Source organism: Notolabrus celidotus, chromosome 12 (assembly GCF_009762535.1).
Source record: "Notolabrus celidotus isolate fNotCel1 chromosome 12, fNotCel1.pri, whole genome shotgun sequence".
Taxonomy (NCBI): Eukaryota; Metazoa; Chordata; class Actinopteri; order Labriformes; family Labridae; genus Notolabrus; species Notolabrus celidotus.
The window spans coordinates 34925727-34945706 of NC_048283.1; the positions used below are offsets into that span (position 1 = coordinate 34925727).

A 19980-nucleotide genomic window follows, 5' to 3' on the forward strand; every position below is an offset into this window, starting at 1 on the left:
ACAGCCCAAAAAAGAGCGCTGATGTGACATCACTGGCCAAACTACATGACCATAAAGCAGCAAAGACATAGATGACCTCTGACCTCTCACACAGGCCCAGATTTATAATTGGCATTTTGTCACAGTTGTTCCTGCAGGCCATGGTAGAACTGGGCTTTAAATAATGATGAGTAAGACCAAAGGGGTAAAGATTTTAGCACAAAACTGTGTCAGCTTTTCGCCAACATGCTTCCCTTACACACCCCTGATCCACACACACACACACATACACACACACTCCCACAATTCTGCACCATATGCCCATGACAAGTGCATAAAAATCGTTCCCAAGCGATAGCACGGGCCAACCCATAAAAACTTAATGCACCTAATTTTCCAGTAATCAAACTTTTATAGACTGCAATGGCTTTTAAACTAACAAATTTTAATTATCGCTTAATTTTAACAGCAATATTAACGCGATCCCTCATTCTGCGAGTGTTCATTCTCCATGAAATATTGAGTAGGGTAAACAGCGAGGCGCTGTCCGCTGGCTCCTGTTCAAACAAGCAGCCAGCAAACACAAAGGTGAGCTAGGGGTCGCTGAGGCCGTGCCTCTGCCACGCCGGGACGTGTGCTGCACAGACCTCTGGGAAACTGGGGCTTCATGAGTGCAAGCACAGAATCAGCCCACTGATATTGCAGTGAAATTACTACACTGCATTGATCACTGGTGTGTGTTGGTTAGCGGTTCTAGGTGTCTTTCTTCAGTAACATACAGCGGTTCATTTGAAGTTAACACAGAATGTGTGATGTTAAATGTTCTGCAATAACTTCATAGAGCTACATTTCAATGAATGTTTTCCACCTGCCTTTTCTTACTGCTGATGACTTTCCTGCTTACAGTACCAGCAGCACAAGATGTTATTGACTTCTGCCCTTGGGTGGCTGAAAACTAGGCCTTACCACCCAACACCTCGCCAGAGAAGCAAAGTGCTGACACAGGGCAGATAAGGGGAGGAAGAATGAGGAAGATTAAAGAGCAGATTCATTATCAATAATTAAGGGAAAGGATTTATTCTAATGAATTAGGGGTTGTCTTTATCTACTCTGTATCTCCCTATCTTACAGCTAACTCTCTCTTTTCTTTCCTCACACACACTAACACACACATGCCACGTACACTGACACACACACACACACACACACACACACACACACACACACACACACACACACACACACACACACACACACACACACACACACACACACACACACACTCTGGCTGGTGGTTTTTGTGTGACTTGACCCCTGCCTGCTCCGTGTGGTCCATATTGCCACCATGCTGGCTCCACGCAGGGCTCTTCCGCCCCTGCTCCACCCGTCAAGCCTGGACGGTCCAGGCCTACGGTGCTGGGGCAATATGGCCGCGCTGCACGGCATGCTGGGACGCGGCTGCAAGCCCAGAGCCAAGCGCTGCAAAGCCAGATGCCCACTCGGCCGAGCTGGGCCCCTGGCACAGCGATGTGACCGACCAGAGCACGTATATATTCTACCAACAGATATACTGATGTGTCAGGCCAAGCTTTTATCCAAAACAAGATGTTATTACACGGTTAGTAATCATTTCTGATTTCAAGTGAATCTGCTGCAGAATTTCCCACCATATCAAACAAGAATCCTCAAGAAAAAATGGACTATGAACGACCAACTGGACAAGTTTAAAGACAAAAACAATAATCAAACACTAACTTTTAACTTTGTACTTCTACTGCTGGCAGTTTCAATCAAAGCTGAGTATTTCCTTCCAAAATCAGTCCCTCTCTACAATCACCTCACTACAGTCGTGTAATAACAGATGCTCTGAATATCCCTCTCTTCATTTTGTGAGTCATCCCACCTGCGCTGCATGCATCATGCTAGCTATTTCTGGATATGTGTTCATGCCATTTCACCTGGTTTTCTGTTTTCTTCCGAGGGATTTTAGCTCCAACGCTTTTGGCTCAGACATACAGTAAAGTTGTGGGACAAACAGCAACAGCACTTGAGCAAAACTGCGAGCAGATTTTACCAATTACACATCTCCCTGAAAACACTGAAAACATTCTCTCCAGCTGCTTGTTTCATGCCTTTTTTTTTCTCCCCTCGACTAAAACAAATATATCTTTCTTCTGGGCTGTCAGCACTCCTGTTTCAAGAGTGATGAGTGTATTAGTTCAAGGAGTTTATTATTACAGGCGTGAAAATGGCAGGCGTTTTAACAATTACCTATGAAAACAGGTATGTGAGACAGGTCAGTTGTCTTTTGGCGCCCTGTTTTTAGAGAACTAATTACAAGCAATTGAGCCAAGGTCGCTGCTGTCAGTCAGGCGCTCTGGCCCCTCCCTTGTTGTTCAAGTGTTGGTTTAGGTGTCTGCAGACCCACCACATACACACATACACACAACACACATAGATATACCCACCAAGGTTACAACGGTATTACAACAGAAGTGGAGATTCAAGTAGTGAAATAAAATCAACTATGAAGTGAAATATGTGTTTGTTTTTTTTTACCTTTAGGGGGTTTAAAAAGCAGAATTTAACAATAACACAGATGCAGATTCTTACACACATGTATTCATTTTAGGGCTGTCAACAATTAATCAAGTATTGATTAAATGAGAACTTACTTGGAACACATTTTTTTTTGTTTGGATGTTCTATCAGGTGAACAAACATCATGTGGTCTCATATTTGGTTCAGCTATCAGGGAGGTGTTTGATGTTTAAAGCATGTTTCAGAATCAGCTGACTGAAGGTGTTGGTGACGCTCAGCTGGGGGCTGCAGCTGAGTGACAGGTCTCCACGAGCGCTTTTTGTCTCCGCCGCCGGACTGATTATGACCTGTTTGCACTCACCTGACCACGTTCACATGCTTATTTTTCTCAATAAGAACGAGTAGACAGAAAACTGGACACTCTGAGTCTGAAATATGTTTCTGTTCAGTTCTCTTGTTGAAGTCTGAGCCTTCACTTTTATGACTGTGTGTCTGCAGAGATTATGAGCCTGCTCCACATGATGATATTCAGCATCTTTAATGTTTTGAACACCTCAATACGATCCGTAGATATTCAATACTGTCAGTTATATACATCGTGTGATGAAGGAAAATTTGATTCAGGGGAAAATACGCATTTGCCATTAATTTTGACATGGAAAACGTTCACAGTTTTTTTTTTTATGATTAATTGATAATTGATCGTTAGCATTTCCAAAGATCAATCACGGAAAATACTTGAAATTGACATCCCTAATTCATTTATAACCATAATATCATAGATGTCAGTTTTGTATTTAAGTATTGTACATAAAAAGTGTTTGTTTCCATCTCAAAGGACGTGATAAACAATTTACTCCCCTTTCCCTCGTCATAAAAAACACATCCATAAATAAAGTTAGAATCCTGTTCTCCTGTATCAGTCAGGATCTGTATATTGTTCTCCTGTGAATGAGCAGGAAAAGCATATTTGATGTGCAACACTCAATCAAAGCCAATAAAATCTAACTAGTGGGAATACTTGAACAGATTTTGGAGACTATACAAGCATTTTCCCTCCAGGCTGGCTCACACTGTGCATCCATTAACTAAATAAGGGAGATTATAAATTTAGATGAAAATGCGGCGAGGAACGGGGATAATTCAACTCTGTATCACATTACAAGTGGCTGATAACAAAAGTGACAACTTCTTATTATAACTCTAAGCTGTGATGCAAAATGTTACAATAACTCCTCATGAGATTGTTATATATATAAAATAAAACACTAAAGGCTGGTTTCGGTAACTTGTGGGGACATGTGGTCCTCACAAGTATACAAGGACAAGATTACACACACGCATGCAAGGCAGACAAAAGGACAAAAAGCCCTCTTCTCCGCTCAGTGCCTGCAGTGAGGAGTGGTGGTGTGACTGAGACAGAGACCCAGTTGTGTCACTTTATAACAGTTCAGCTCTCCCCCCCCCTTCTCTCTCTCTCTCTCTCTCTCTCTCTCTCTCTCTCTCTCACCAAGAACCTGTCAGATAGTTCAAGTCTGTCATCTCACCCATCCTCCCCTCCGATTCTTCTTCCCCACTGGGGTTACAACGAGATATACAGAGCTAAAATTAGCCTTGTATTTAAAGCCACTCATCTGACCAGTGTTGGCCTTCATTTCCTATGATGCATATTTAAAGAGACTGATTGTGACATAAAGAGGCACTCTGATTGGATAACGGTGAGGTATGAAAAACATATATTTTTCCCTCATATAAAAGTAATCACATTGAACTAAATAGGGTTTCTGAACTTGGCCTTCTTGTGTTCGTGCGGGTTTTCCTCCACACCTCAAAAACATGCACAGAAGCTGAAAGTAGACCTCATGTGACGAGAAAATACGCAGGTTGGAAACTTAAAGGAAGGGTTTGGTTTGGCTTTGATCGCTGCAGCACAGGCTGACTAGCTGAAATGTTTTCTGCTAAACCTGGTAAGTCTCTTCCTTTCCTTGTCTTCAGGAAACCACCCACTGCCTGGTACTGCTTAGAAAAGGTTAAACAGGGACAAGTTCCCCCTTGTGGATCGATAAAGTTTAGGCTGAAATAGAATATGAAGCATCAATCGTCAGCACTATCCATCTTTTGAAAACTAAACCAGTGGAGCTTCTCACAGATGCCCACTCAAAATAACTTAGCGTTTGATCCCAGGATGGATTTGGCTAAGTGGAGGTTGGCGTTACCTACGGCTAGTCAGGTCTCTTCCTCCTCCTCCTCCTCCTCCTCCTCTTCCTCCTCCTCTCTTCCTTTGACTAACAGATCTCCCCAGTGTTCTAAAAATACCAGGTGAGCAGGGCCGCAGAGATGGTGATGAAACTGCCTCTCTGACACTGTCCCACTGCAATCCATCTCTCTACCGCCTGCCAGCCAGCATATGTTTGCAATTGGCTCCCCCCAACAGCCCCCGTTGCCTTTCCAGCCCCCCACCCCTCCCTGGTCCCCAGTTACCGGTTCAGATACCCCCATACACACACATTCCCCCATCCTTTCCCTCTGCCTGTCTCTCTCTCTCCCTCAGCTGCCGTCCTAGTCTTCAGGACTGGGCGTTCAAAACCAGCACAGCTATCAATCTTTGAGCCAGCACTGTCATGCCGGACTAAACCACTCACACACACACACACACACACACACACTTCCTCTCTTTCTCCTTTTCCCTCCTCCTTTCTTTCTTTCATCTCATCCACCTGCCTATCTCTTTGTCATCCCACCTCTCTCTCTCTCTCTTCACTCCAACCTCCTCCTCTTTCTTCCTCCGTCCTCTGCCTCCTCTCTTACACTTGCCCAAATTTGTTCCACTTAATAAGCCCTCCCCAATGACCTTGTGCTAATTAAGCTGCACTGTGTTGGAAATATGATGGTTAATTAATGATGAGATAAATTCTGTCTGCAGGACTGTCAGAAAAATGATGACACCGTGTTTTACAGGTTTAAATAGAACAAACCTTGTGGCTGTCCTCCCTCTTAGTGCAGTGTGTGTGCGTGTGGGTGTGTGTGTGTGTGTGTGTGTGTGTCTATCTCAGGCATGTGTTCAAGTGTGCATGAACGAGTGCAATAAATGAGAGAAAGCAAGGGATGGAAGAGTGATCTTTTGATGACAGTTTGCAGGAATGACAGCACACAGTTTGTGTTTATGTGTATAAGCATTACTGTAAGTTAGTACACCAGTGAGCATAAACTGGCATAAACTAAATCTGCATGTGTATTTGTGAGCATGTGTGTGATGTAATGATGCCGTGTGACATAATGCTTTACAGCTGAGAACAGTGACAAGAGTTGTTTTGGCAAAAACACACTGAGCTAAGCATCTCATGTTGTGTTGTATCTAAGCGGCATCCTCCGGTCTTAAAACATGAAGCCCATGCAGAAGTGTTATAAACTGCAGTTCATTGAGAATCCACTTGAGTCTGTCTGCAGAAACACCAGAAACCACATACACACCCATTCAAAGAAGACGATCTTTACAGCAGAAATAAACATGTTTACAGCCTGGTTCAAAAAACAGCTTGGGTCTACGTAGCTAATCTCTCTATCAGCACACACTGTACGGGGGTGAATTTCTTTCTGACGTGACAGTTCAGAAGATATTAAGATTGCGAGTTTTTGCCCAAATAAGGACATGACTGACTTGATCGACAGGCAGGAACACATATCTGTTGGCGAGGAGGCTCAAACCCCGCCTCTTTACCACACAGTCTATGGTTATATCGTATTGTTGTGCATCATATCGTCTAGTGTCCTATCGTATAGTACCCTTACACAGGGGTTCCCAAAATGAGGGTTGGGACCCCCTGGGGGGACGCCAGACACTAATTGGGGGTCACAAGATTTTTGTATTTTTTTAAGTAATCTAAAATTTCATATATTGTCATTACTGTAAATATATATATTTTTAAAGTAATTGATTTAGACATAAAGCATGGGAAATACATTTTTCCATTAGTTTTCTGTCTTTCTTTAGACTCTTGAGGTTAGGGTTAGAGTTAGGGTTAGTTTACAGTTAATTAACAAAAGCATCACTAGCTGCGGTTCATTCATAACAGCACAGGAAACCCAGACACATATGCATCTAACTAGGCTCATTTTCTGCAGACCAGTTAAATTAAGTGTGAAGCAACTTTGATTACATCCAGGGACAGTAGGGGTCGAGAGTCTTTCGTACCTATATTTTGGGGGTCACGGCCTGAAAAGTTTGGGAACCCCTGCCCCTAACATATAGTATCCTATTGTATTGTTCACTGCCTTGTAATAAAGTGCTTTTGAGCATCAAAACATAGGTAGAAGGAATCTGAGAGCACCTTTACTGACAGTTGAAGCAGAGATGTTTGGCTCAGTCGTGGTGAATGATTGCTTACACGTCTTTTTACGTTTTATTTTTGGAACCCACCATTTCATATGCACTCACCTTCAAAACCTCTCACACACAGTTACTTTCTCACAACACAGAAAGTGTTGATGAACTCCTGGAAATAAACAGGTGCTCCAACTTAGTCCCATTTTCCTTGTGCAAGTTATGTTAAATGTCATTCAATCTGTTTTATTATTATCATCATTATTTATTTCATGTATTCATTTATTTATGTTTCTGTCTTTGCGTACTCTTTCGATGTGATGTTATTTTTGCTCTATGCTGTTTAAATGTTACTGATTGTTTTCATCTGCTTTTATTTGGATTACTTGTTTGTCTTTCCTTTTGATATGTTGTCCCTATTCATGCCTTCTTCTGATTTTAAGATTATTTTATTGACTTTTAAAGCACAACCTGGACTTGCCCCTCTGTATATCTCTGAGCTTTTATCCCCCTACCAACCTGGTCCCAGTCTGAGATCCTCTGGCAGTGCTCTGCTAGCTGTTCCAAGGACCCGGCTGAAGACTAAAGGGGACAGGGCGTTTTCAGTCAGAGCTCCTTCACTCTGGATCAGCCTGCCAGAGGAGATCAGACTTACAGAGTCAGTCCCTTGTTTTATGTCATAACTCAAGACACATCTTTACAGGAAAGCTTTTATTGTGTGATTTTATTTAATTTTAGCTCTGATTTTAAGGGTCTGTTTTATAAGTTTGTATGTTTTGAAGTTTTCATTTCATTTGATTTTTTATCGCTTCATTTTGCTTTGCACTTCTTAATGTTTTTATTGCCCACTGTGAAGCACTGTGTTACTTGTATTGAATAGTGATATATAAATAAAGTATTATCATTATTATTATTATTATTATTATTATTATTATTATTATTATTATTATTATTATTATTATTACTTTGTTATTTTCTCTACCCTGTCACTTGGTCGCCCCCCTTCTTGGAAATCATATTTCTTGCACAATAAAAATTAAAAAAATTAAAAATTGAATTAAAAAAATAAAATCATAAATAAATGAATACAGAAAATAAAAATAAAAAGAAGTAAATTTAAAAAAAAGGAAAACAGGAGAGGAAATTAATTGATAATTAATTAATCAATGAATAAATAAAAAAAACAATATAGGGAAAAAAGTATATTTAATAAAACGTAGAAGTTATTCAGTCTCAGTGGTGTCAAATGTATGTTACCCTCACTTGTTTTCTTAAGATTATAAATCATCCTTTTTATTAAGACTCTCAAACACACTGATGGTAGGAAATCCTTGTGTTCACCAAGTCCAGCTATGAAGTTTTAATTGGCACACTGCAGCTGCAGACCTACAGGGGCCTGTTTAAGTCATTGTTCTGTCTGTTGTAGGTATGAAGCTAATGATGTGAAAGAGAAGATTTGATGTAGTTGAAAAAAAGTATACTGTTAAAGCAGCAAACATCCGGTAATGTGGTTCCCAGAATTTACAGGTGGTCTGATCATTCTGGTGAAACTTTATTTTAACTCGGTTTCCACAAAAAAGAAAACACTGGGAGCCACAAATCCTTTTTGACGTCTAAAATGAAGATAACAATGCATATATTGTTTTTTAACCTTTCTGATATGTATAAAAAACTATAGTGTGTTGCTTATGAAATCAATGAAGTATCCCAAATTATTGCAATGATGCTACATTTCAAGGGTCTTTTATTTTCAAATGACACATAAGATGTGATTGACAGGATTAAACCATGACGTCTTCCACTATTGGTGTGAACTGAAATTAGTCCGTGGAAACTGGGATTTTTTAAATATTCTCACTTTGAAAATATCTAAAATCATCATTTATTCAGAAAATGTAAAATCTGTGTTTCTGTGCTATCACCATAATGTCTGTTCTGAACGTGCACAACAGAATACAGTGGAGGCTGCCTTGATATCGTTTCAGAGGTGGAGGCTGGCTTGACCACAGTCTGATTTGGCACTTTTTTTCTGACTGTCCCTCACCACCAGCCTCCTCCTCCTCTCTCTCCTCATTTAGTTTTTTAAATAATCAGCGATAGACCGCTTCATTTGTGGAAATAGTGAAACGCTTGTTGTGAAGTTCTGTCTGTCTTTGGTGTGTGATGCATGTATGCGTTGCGCGTGTACGTGACGGCGCTCTCCCTTCAGAACAGGAGAGTGCAGGTGGAGGAGACTGACTGAAGCCAGTGAAAAAGAGGGAGACTTTCAACCACAATGTCTGATACAGTGCCTGTGTTAGAGGGAGCATTAATACACTCGCATGGACGCGACCAGATGAAATAGTCGCACACGCTGAGACAAAGGTCCCAGTCTCGAGCCCTGGCCTCCCCTGAATATTTGTGTTCAGTGTGTTTAGGTTCGCTGTCATGTCTACCATAAAGTGAAGCTTTTCCAGCCACTCTGGCTGTTCCATCTCAAAAAAGATGAGCCCTTTGCTGCTCAGGAAAGTTTGCACCTGTTCCAGACATGCGGCAAAGCGTTTCAGCACCTCCCCTCTGGACAGCCAGGAGATCAGAGTAGGCCTACATGCTCTCCACCTCATGCACTATTGAACGGGACTGATGGGGATTTAAAACTTTTGCCATTATTTTATTGACAATCTGAATGACAATATTCATTACCTCGTTACAATTTAAAAAAAAACTACTTAAATTGATTCATTATCATTTATTTTCCAAAGCCACAGGGAGCCGCAGCATAGGGGGGCTACAGTCCTCAAGTAAGCAACCTAGGTTCAATTCCAACCTGTGGCTTCTTTCCTGCATATCCCTCCGACCTCTCTCTCCCACTTTCCTGCTCTATCCACTGTCCTATCCTCTCCAAATAAAGGCTGCTATTAAAGTTGTTATTCATACATGTCCCTACCATCATGGACTTTCCCTGCTGGTGGAGGGTCTCAGGAGGCAGGACATAAAGGTAAAATTGCAGCAGTCACCGTGGTATGTTTATGAGATTTCCAAGGTGGTGGGTGAAGCAGATTCTGACACTATAATTTGGTGAAACCCTATGGTGACATTTTTCTGCCTTTTTATCAATGCTATGTGTAAACACACACACACACACACACACTGATAGTATCAACAAGAGACAAGGACATGCTGGTGAGCAGAAAAGAGTATGAAGCAGGTTCATTATGTTCATGATCTGCCCTGCTCACTGGCTTGAGTTAATTTTCCCCTGATGTTTACCTTCTATGTTCAGATATCAGGTCACACCAACTTTTTGCAGCAATCATGAGGCTGGCAGGAAAAGGTGTGGGTAAAGTTGGGGTTAAAAATGTTGCTATTTGCATTCACACATGCAGCTCACCCTGAAAATGTTTGCTTTACAAGTGGGCATGTGCCGAATGGACAACAGCAGCATAGATGATTAACTGGGAGGTCATTGGATCAAGTGTCCGGTCAGTGAGTATTTAGTGTGAGGTTGCTTAAGGATTGGAAGGCGCTCCGGCAGCTCTCCCTGCATAAATAAAAGCAACAATGCAAAAATAAAACACATATGAAACAAAAAGTTGAGGCAGTTGAGGATATGAGGATTTGTTTCCGTCTAATCCAGATGAACAGCTGACAGTAGGAATTTAGTGGATAACGTCTGAGAGATGGAGAGGCATCTGGTCGGGCCGCTCACTTCCATATCTGAAGCCACTTGTCATTTCTAATACCACACGTTGTCAAAAGTATCAATTTTGGTTGCGCAGTAATGAAAAAGCGGGTCTGTTTCTATTTTAGCAGCTCGCTTGACAGATTGAGAGGTGTTTAACGTCTCGTTTTGGCTTGTCAGGACGAGGGGGGGGGGGGGGGGGGGGGGGGCTTCACAACTTCATCTCCTCATCTTTCTCTTTCACACGCAAACACAACTCAAACACTGACAGCAGGGCTCTGCTTCTGATAGACAGGGCCAAGCGGGAGACATTACACATACACAGAAACACACACACTAACACACACACATGCATAGGCAGACTAAAATGGTAAAAGAAACATCATTCATCCTTAATTCAAGAGGGAGAGCCCAAAGTGAGATGAGGGGGGAGGAAGATAAAGTTTGACAGAAAAAAGGGATGTAAGCAAGAGACAGAGACAGACAGAGTGAGTGAAAGCCATTTAACTCATTAGAGGAAGTGAGGATCTCAAGTTATATTTAACTTGAAATTTAATGTAATTAGTGGGGAATTTTTTTGACTAATTACTTGCAGACCTCCATAGGGGTTACAGGAGTTATCCTTGAAAATCTAAAATTAATTGGCTGCTGTAGCTTTCACTTTAGAGTCCTGAAAACAAGCTTAAGCACTTGACAGTCAGGAACCAGGACGGGGCAATGAAAGAATCAGCGTTTCAGAATATAGGACTAGATGATGATTTGTAGAACCGGGTGCAGCAGCCAGTGTTGTATTTACCTCTCTTTACGCTGGCCAACTCCATGTTTTCCCAGCAGGTGGGTGCTAAGGTGTTTCTTCATCACAAAGGCCCATCTGCAGAAAACACAGAGAGAACATGGGTTAATCAAAGAGCAATATCGAGCTGCAGCAGTGTGCTGGAACAGAACACATGTAGAAACTTTTTTTTAAAAGGGAGTTGGAGCAGTTTTCTGCACTTCTGCTGCTTGTTTGGAGAAAATCTAAAGCATAAATGTATCACTAGAGAACATGTGTGCTGAAAAAAAAAGATCCTTCAATGATTACAAGAGCAGAGCGGGAGGCTGTGAAGCTCTGGAAACAGCCTGCAATCATGTGTAATGAAATGAATGAATTAGAGTCAACATTGAACAGTAAAACAGAAAAGATGTTGTCTTTGTTTTGGTCATACACTCTTCTCTTTTCCTTTTCTTCACTGTAGGAAACCCAATCTGACATCCAGTTTCAAATATAATCTGTCATATTCAGATTTTGGGTGGGAGCACTATTGTTTCGTTAATAGATGGCAGACCTGCAAAACAGACTCTTTAATTCTATATCTAAAAGTTTTGCCCCACATGAGGAGTTTAAAGTTGAAGGGTGTTTGTTTTACAGGCACCTTTTGGGTCAGACAGTAGAGTAAAAATGAAACCAGAGAGTTCCACATGTTGAGCATCAACGTGTCAAACAAAAATGTGCACACGTGTAAGGATCAAATGCCAGTGTATCTAGAGTCCATGAAGTTGCACGCACATGCAGTCAGAAATACCCGGGTACAACTTGACAGTGACCACAATGTCCTGACTTTGTCGAGGGCCCTGAGTTTACCGCGTCTCCTAAACAGCATCTGAAAACATAATGAACGGATGACAGGACTAACTACTCTGACATCCAAGCTGCTTCACCAGTGTTTTCATCCCCTGGCCTTTTCATTTAGCACCCATCACTTCTCATTATTGTGCAGCTGAGAGACAATGACCACATCTGAGAGCTGAGGATGGAGCTACATGAAAGAGGCCGAGAGAGATGAAGCGACAGTCATGCGGTTGGCACCGTCCCTGCACACGCTCAGTTCCTCCTCTGTGAAGCTCCACCCTGTTTTTTTTTTCCTTTTCTGGAGGTTTCCACTTTAGTTCCTTCCAAGTCGTCCATTATTCTGTTTTCTCTCCGGCAAGCCCGTCTGCCTCTTTCCATCTTACTTTAGGAGTCAGTCTTTCATGAAGCAAAAGCATAATTATTTCACCATTTATGTCACTCTGTCAGCTATCGCCCCACTCAACCCCCACCTCCGATGTCTGGACTCACACACACGTCTGTTTCCTCCATCCCATCATGGCCCCCAGAGTCCCTTCCGTCATGGAGGCCCCTGAGGCCAACGCTAACTAAGACCACCCTATAAATATTCAAACATGTTCCGCTGTTTTGCCCCGCTATCATCACTCTACATTTTCTCAATCCTATCTAACTCAATCCATCCAGCCGTCCAGAACGTTGCCTCGGAGTGAAACCGGGAGTGACTGTACGACTAAATCTTGTAAACTCCAATCAGGGAGAATGGCAAGATCAAAATGCTGAGCTTCTCCGGCCTACTGGAAGTGCCTGTGACTGACGGCATCATCTATAAATAAACAAACAGCATAATTAAGATGTTTCTTTGAGGGCAGGGTACAAGAATTAATCAATACATTTGAGAGAAAAGAACGGCCTTGAAACACTTCATGCGTGCTTGTTTAAGTCGTCGTGTTTAGACGTGGAGAAAAAAGAGCTTGCAAACATTTCTGTTAATTATGTATTACAGCTGTCCTTCATAAACCTAATTACAGAGTGCTGAAAGGCAACAGGGGCAATTTGCATATGCGCATGAAAGACAAGACATATGCAAAATATGATTTTAATTAGCATTCTTTGATAGCGAGGGGTACAAATCAAACTGGCATGTTGTGAGATTCTCATCTCGCCCGTTTTTTACAAGATTATTCTCAGAGTGGCACGAGTGCAAGATGGGTAATGCCCCGTGGAGGCACCTGGCACCGGCTGCACACACACACACACACACACACATGCACGCACACACACGCACACAAACAGGAGGTAATATACACAGAACTGCACAATAACAGCATGCACAGTTGCAAATAAGTATTCACAAATGGAAAAATTTGAATACCCATTTTGCACACAAATGATGATAACACATTTACAATTAGCTGTTCACAGTATGATTATCTAATTCACCCAATCTGCTATTCCTTATAATGCTGAGATAAAAAAGCAGGCCAAACACACACACACACACACACACACACACACACACACACACACACAATCACACACACACAATCACACACACACACAATCACGCAAATTCTGATACAGATTCAGACAAATGACAGTCCTTACTCACAGAAACCGACACCCACAAGTACCCCATCTCTCATATGTACACACACACACCAACACACAAAAAGATCACATATCTAAATGTTAAAGGGGCAAATCCATTTGTTTAAGGCAGTGTGTAATCAGCCCCCTGCCCTTGGTGTGTATGCATCCTCTGCCATCCAGGTCAAGGCCTCAGCTTGTCGTCCTGCTGCCTTGGGCTGCATCATCAGCCCCAACCATCAGCCTTGATGGTTATTGTAACAAAGGGATACTTTAACATGCCATTCATCCATATCAATTCTCTTCCCCCCCATGAATTGAACTAATAAGGCTGTGCCTCTGCCCTCCAGGGAGGCTCATAATATCCATTGCAGATATGATAAAAAAAAAGACAGAGGAAAAGAAAGACGGAGGCTCTGGTGTTTCACGTTCGACTTTCCCTTCAGACTAATCGGCGCGCCACAGCTCGTTAGGTCCGTGACGTGCCGGAGCTTTACCGATAAGCAGGGGAGACACGGCTCAATTACCCACAGTTACAATCTTTCTCTCTCTCTCCCCTCCCGCCGCCTGATGATGAAGAGATAACATGTCAATATTTGATACAAACAACTTCATTTGCCTAATGGTGTTCCTGGATAGGCCCATCTACAGGTCCAGAAGGGAAGGGAGATCTAAGAAAAGGCCCCGAGCAACGCTCAGCTTAGACGCTCCCCTAGCCCAACACCCCTCACGTCACGCACACCCATTCCCCAGAGCTGTGCACAAGGCATGCTGGGAAAGAGTTGGGTTAGACTTGAAATACTTTGCCAACTTTTACTTGAGTTGCTCTGAGCTGGTTTCCTCAGGTTTTGAGAATCAAGCACGAAAGGTAAAAGAGGACAAATGAACTGTATGTCGGGTTTGTCTTCATCTTGACATCTATGCACTTATTATTCCACTAAGACAGGGTCAGGTACAAAAATGGCAAGGCTATGAATATGTACCAATACCTAACGATACCTATACCAACAACAATAAGGATACCTATACTGATACCTATACTGATATCAATGCCAATACTGTGAACCAAAATAAACCATTACTGATATGGATACCAATAACCATGATGATACCAATACCAATGCTGTTGACGTTAATAACACCAGTATCAAAAGCATTAACGATAACAATACCAATACCAATGCCATTAATAACAATGTTACTAATGTACCAGAACTGGATTCAAATACCAGGAACGATGCAGATACCAGTACCAGTATCAGTACCAACCATAGACTGTGTATAAAATGGACAGCGTTGCTCCGCCTTTTCCCATTGTACGGTTTTGAAGCCAAAAAACCCTTGAGAAGAGCGAGTACTACTATTGAGTCATGACACATAAACACACCAGTTTGTGTGTAAATATAATTTTTCAGGCTGAATTTGCATTCCTAAAATGTACTACATGGTTATAAATTGTCTTGGGGAAAGAAACAAAAAAACACTCAGAAAATTATGTGTTTAACCACAACCAAAATATTTCTCAAAGACGCTGTAATGGCGACCAGAGGAAGCATGTAGACAGAGACTGGAGAGGGAATGAGATGTTTAAACAGCTGTGTGTTTTCGAACATTGGTTTTAGAGGATAGAAGTAAAGAACGGTTGGCACAATTTCTTATCCTTTTTCCTTTAAACATCCAGCGAGCTCCCTGCTGTGCCCCACCACCATGCGAACACACCATAGTAAAAGCTATGAGGTGAAAAATTAAGCTGAAGCCAGATAAAGTTCTGTATTGTAATTGGCTAAAAGGTAACTGAAAAACCATTAAGAGAGGGCTAACAGATGTAAGAACTGCTGAGGCCTTTATTGGGCGAAGCTGGAAAAACTGGTGAAGAAGAGGGGCTCCATGAGGGAAAGATGAAAGAAGGGGGGGTTGGGGATGAGCTCTGAAGTTATGGGACCATGCTTCAGCTCTTTTCGATGAGGAACACACACATACACACTCTCTCTCCAGTGGTCCTCTGGGTCCAAAAGAAATGAGTGTGTGCGGGCTCATGCAGCCTCCTGTGCCAGTCCTAATGATGGCCTCCACCTGCTGCTTTAATGTCACAGCTGGATCGCCCTCCATCCCTCACTGACTCTGACTGCCATCAGCAGCAGGTAGCTCCCCTTTGCACACGCCTCCCTCCATCTCCTCTGCCATCTCACCTTCATCTCCCCTCACTTCCATCTTCTGTTTCTCCTTCCTCTCATATCAATATTACCTCCATCCCACCATCCATCTCTCTGCTGCACTTCTGCCCGCACTTTTTTTTTCTGCTCCCCCACAAGTCTCACCTATATTTTTAAATTCATCTTCCCGATGTTGGTCACCATTTCAGTTTCCCCCCTTTTCTGTGCACAGTAAGAGGCCAGAGGTGCACACGTGTGTTTGGTGAGAAGACAAAAGAAGATTAAGTTAGGTGGGCAGCTCAAAATAATGTAACATAATAGATGGGGCATTTAGTAGAATAAAAATAGTCAAATAATAACACTTTGTTTAGATGTTTTTTAAATATTGAAGAAAGAAAGAAAGAAAGAAAGAATCTAAAGAAAGAATCTAAAGAAAGAAAGAAAGAAAGAATCTAAAGAAAGAAAGAAAGAAATAAAGAAAGAAAGAAAGAAAAAAAGAATCTAAAGAAAGAAAGAAAGAAATAATTTAAAGAAAGAAAGAAAGAAAGAAAGAAAGTAAGAAAGAATCTAAATAAAGAAAGAAAGAATCTAAATAAAGAAAGAAAGAATCTAAATAAAGAAAGAAAGAAAGAATCTAAAGAAAGAAAGAAAGAAAGAAAGTAAGAAAGAATCTAAAGAAAGAAAGAAAGAAAGAATCTAAATAAAGAAAGAAAGAATCTAAATAAAGAAAGAAATAAAGAAAGTAAGAAAGAATCTAAATAAAGAAAGTAAGAAAGAATCTAAATAAAGAAAGAAAGAAAGAAAGAATCTAAAGAAAGAAAGAAAGTAAGAAAGAATCTAAATAAAGAAAGAAAGAAAGAATCTAAATAAAGAAAGAAAGAAAGAATCTAAATAAAGAAAGAAAGAAAGAAAGTAAGAAAGAATCTAAATAAAGAAAGTAAGAAAGAATCTAAATAAAGAAAGAAAGAAAGAAAGTAAGAAAGAATCTAAATAAAGAAAGTAAGAAAGAATCTAAATAAAGAAAGTAAGAAAGAATCTAAATAAAGAAAGAATCTAAATAAAGAAAGTAAGAAAGAATCTAAATAAAGGAAGAAAGAAAGAATCTAAAGAAAGAAAGAAAGAAAGAAAGTAAGAAAGAATCTAAAGAAAGAAAGAAAGAAAGAATCTAAATAAAGAAAGAATCTAAATAAAGAAAGTAAGAAAGAATCTAAAGAAAGAAAGAAAGAAAGAATCTAAATAAAGAAAGAAAGAATCTAAAGAAAGAAAGAATCTAAATAAAGAAAGAAAGAATCTAAAGAAAGAAAGAAAGAAAGAAAGAAAGAAAGAATCTAAAGAAAGAAAGAAAGAAAGAATCTAAAGAAAAGAAAGAAGAAAAGAAGAAGAAAGAATCTAAAGAAAGAAAGAAAGAAAGAAAGAATCTAAAGAAAGAAAGAAAGAAGAAAGAAAGAAAGAAAGAAAGAAAGAAGAAAGAAAGAAAGAAAGAAAGAAAGAAGAAAGAAGAAAGAATCGAAAGAATCGAAAGAAAGAAAGAAAGAAAGAAAGAATCGAAAGAAAGAAAGTGTATTATAATGTTAATGTTTCTTACTGAACAGTAGATATTTATTTTCTACCTCTAGAGTATCTACCTGCTAGATACTCTTTCTGATCAAAATAAAGTGGAAAACAATTTTTTTGGAGAAGAATGAAAAACAAAAATGAACCTGGAAATAATCCCAAATAAATTTAGAAGGCCTTTTGCTTTTTAAAAAAAATAATTTGATCTGATTCTCAAGATTGTCCTGGCAGAGACGGGCAGAGTTTACAAAGTTTCCGATGGACAGTAAGCAGCCGTACATGCAAGCATAATACAAAGTTATTGTCTATAAAACATTGGGTGACATAACCGAATGAAAAAGGTTAATGTTGGTCCAAATCAACCCAATCTGAAAGATATAAAGCAGAACACCATCAACCAGATGTGTCTACCGCTAGATCCTTTAAAACCATCTTAAACCCTTTTTCCCCCGTTCAGGTCTGACCTTTGGAACAGACGGTAAGAAAAGATCCTGGGACTGAAGATTGTAAGTTCTTGTACACCTCCTTGTACACCCTGATGTGGGTTAGAGGGTATGAACGAACCAGTAAATAGACTTGTAAATAGGAATATGTGTACATGTCTTTACATACGACTTTAGGTCTACATGAAGACAAAGAAGAAAAAGCACCAAGTTTGTAGCAAACAGTGACGAGTGAGGGCTTAAAGTTTGTGCTGAACCTGAGTGCTGCATGATAAACGGTATCCAGAGCGCAACACAGACATAAATGTGGCAGCAACCAGTCTCTCTTTGAACTCGACAGAAGGGTGGGATTTGATTCTAAAATAATAACCAAGCTTCAGTTTGAATCTTTCTATCAGCTGCTGAATTCACAACGTTAAAGAAAGATATTCTTCAATAAGAATACCAAGATATCAGTGCTGTACTATCATTTCTATTTTCCAGTACCATTGTAGAACACCTGCTTGTTGTTTCAGGGTTTGTTATCCTGAACTAAACCCAACTGTAACGGAAGACATGGGACCAAAGAAGCAACAGGATTTTGCCGAACTCTTAGAGCAGAGCAGTGTTTTCACCTGTTAGGAGACAAACATCTGCAAAAATAGTGTCACCAAGGTGTCAGCTAATCACACGTTCTTATTTATTTATTTATAATGGCTTCAAGGCATCTTCAAGGGCAATCTAACAATGTTCTATCAACAAGAGAAACTCTTCTACTACAACTTGAAGCGTAAGGATACTGCACCTATGTTCTATATTTACCACCAGAGAGAAGGATCCATACCATCAAAAAGAACATCCACAATGCCACAAATGATTTACTCTTCTGAGTAAACATAATGTGCTTCTACCCTGTTTATTTTTTTATAAACCCATCCTGGAGAAGCGAAAAAACCTGGAGGTAAGTTGACATGTCTAATCTGAGGAGCTTTGACAGGCAGGTGAACTGACAGAAGAACAGAAACCAACACTTGGCTGACAGCAACCCTGCAGCGCCGAGACAGCTGCCGACATGTCAGACAGACAGATAAACAGACAGGAACAAGAGGCCCAGAGATAAGACATTTATTGACAGAGAGACAGACTGCTTTGCTGACAGAGAGACAGAGAGACAGACAGGAAGTTGTCAAGAATAAGGACTGAGGAGGGGGGTATTCTGCTGAGCTCACAGGCTGAGTTTAATGGATGTTCTACAAGCGGGGCCTATAGCGGAGGATGCTGTGAACTAAATGTGGTGTCAAATTTGCAGATGTGGAGATAGATGGTGATGGAAGGATGGAAAAAGAAAAGCCACCGGAGAGAAAGAAGGGAAATAAAGGAATATGAAAAATCATGATGGAGTATCTAGATAAGCCGGAGTGAATGTGAACTCGGGAGAGGAGCAGACTCAAATGCAGTTTGCGCTGCTGTCGCTTCGTTTGACGGAAGCAAGAGGCGACTTCGCATCAATATCGCTCGGGCTTCTAAGACATCCGCTCATGGAAACATCCCATAATGTAACAGATATTGGGGAGGAAAAATAAATAAATAAAACATCCAAATTGATTTTGTTTTCGTGCCCGTGCCAGAGCAAAGCAAGCACTTGATCTATTCTAAGATGATCCTGATAAAAATAAAAGAGGCAAAGTGTTTGTCTGACGACCGATCAACGTCAAGCCTCTGAGTGAAACAGACACCTCTCACTTATGATGCCACCGCCGCATGTGCGAGCGTGCCTGTGTGTGTGCGTGTGTGTCCTCTAGTCTTAGAGGAGGTACATAAAAAGCTCACTTTGCCTCTCCAAAGGGGTTTTTGGATCATCTGCTGAGGCAGGTGATGGGCCTTGACGGATTGATTGAGGCGAAGTTCTCATCGACAGTGGCAGCGCCCCATAGAGTTCCCAGCTCCAGTGCACACTGTTCCATTAAAGGATCATTTAGAGGGAGAGCAAGTTCCACCTGCACTTATGCAGAGCACACCCTAATGTGAGATGAAACAGACATTTTCCAGATACAGGAAGGGAGGGAGGAAGGGAGGAAAAATTAGAATAATGAAAAATAAAATTCAGTCCCTTCCCAACAGCGCATTTCCATCTTCAAGAGAACAGCGATTGATGAAGCAATCTATTATTGATA

General features: G+C 40.9%; 1 protein-coding gene across 2 annotated transcripts in view; it reads right to left on the reverse strand.

Annotated features, from left to right (window-relative positions):
• Positions 1-19980, reverse strand: part of znf407 (zinc finger protein 407) — a 201636-nt gene that overhangs the window by 101952 nt on the left and 79704 nt on the right. For both annotated transcript variants that reach the window (XM_034698372.1, XM_034698373.1), the window contains exon 5: positions 11299-11373. In XM_034698372.1, the coding sequence (XP_034554263.1) occupies positions 11299-11373 (75 nt within the window). The remainder of the gene's footprint in view (positions 1-11298; positions 11374-19980) is intronic.